The sequence below is a fragment of the Vairimorpha ceranae genome (assembly GCF_000988165.1).
Source record: "Vairimorpha ceranae strain PA08 1199 chromosome Unknown NODE_431, whole genome shotgun sequence".
Classification (NCBI taxonomy): domain Eukaryota; kingdom Fungi; phylum Microsporidia; family Nosematidae; genus Vairimorpha; species Vairimorpha ceranae.
This window is the reverse complement of record NW_020169723.1, coordinates 1-1,130: the sequence shown is the minus strand read 5'-3', so window position 1 is coordinate 1,130 and position 1,130 is coordinate 1. Positions and strand designations below refer to the sequence as shown.

The 1,130-nt window shown below is 30.7% G+C and overlaps 1 protein-coding gene across 1 annotated transcript; it reads left to right on the top strand.

Moving 5' to 3' along the window:
- AAJ76_4310001130 (hypothetical protein) lies at nucleotides 1–213 on the top strand (the record flags this gene model as incomplete). Its single annotated transcript, XM_024475644.1, has 1 exon — nucleotides 1–213. A coding segment is annotated over one exon (213 nt), but the record flags the coding sequence as incomplete, so codon positions are not given.
- Between the last annotated feature and the right edge of the window lie 917 nt (nucleotides 214–1,130).

Below are 1,130 nucleotides of genomic sequence, written 5' to 3'. Positions count from 1 at the left end.
ACATATTTACATTGCAAAGTAAAAAGTTGTTCAAAATTTGACGGTGAAGACTTAAAAGTTCCGTCACAGATCACAGTTTTACAATTTATAAAATGTTCTAAATTCTCCTATTTTGTAAACACTACTATTTTGTTAGCATCTTCTATACCAGAATCAAAGAACAAAAACTCCTTATCTTTTTTTGTAACTGCCAATTCAATTAGAATATCATAGTTAATATTAAAGGTGTAATTATTTTTCGTCTAAGCATATTAACATACGTATTCATGCTTTTTGGATTAAATGACGCCATTTGCCACGACGACGCAACTACATTTGATAAAACTTCTCGCGATGGTTCTGAAGTACTCAATGCTCCATTTTTAATTCCTGCCTTAAGAATAAAACGAAAAAAATTTCATCATCTTTGTGATGATTATGGTCTGTAAGTTCTTCTAAATCTAAAATTAAAAATGTTTTAAGGTAAGATTTACATCCCCTCTTATTTCATCTCCAAACAGGCTTACCAATACTGTGCTCTTTGAAATTGTAAAATAAACATCAAAAGCAATTTTTTCTCCACTTTTATTGCTTTACATAACGTTTTTTGACAATTTTTTTTCATATTAAAGGTTAAAAATTACCAGGAGATTTTTGAACCAAGTCAACCTCACTTAAACTATTGAGGGTTTTTTTCTTGTTTATGGTACGAATCCCAAAGGTGTCGGTTTTGCTTAGTAAAAAAAGCTCCCGCGGCGCCTGCTGCCACTATAAAACTTTATAAATTAATAGGAGTATTTAAACCTGGCATAGATATATTATAAAATTTTTATTAATAAAATTCACGCCCGCTATGGCCTGTGACAGTGCATATTTGGAAAATAGCTAAAATATCATGATGGTGTGTGCAATTGGTCAACACTAATTATAAAAGAAGTTTTGGATCAGGTCGGTTATACACCCCATAAAAAAAGATTAACATTCAAATAATTTAATGTAAGATATAAATTTATCTGACGAAAGACGTTCTTTAAATATAAATTCTAGCAAAAATAATTTTCTCTGTTCCAACGTGAGACCCTTCATCGCCTTAATACCCAACTTTAATCGATTGATACATGACTCTACACGTTGTGTATAAGTTCCATCTG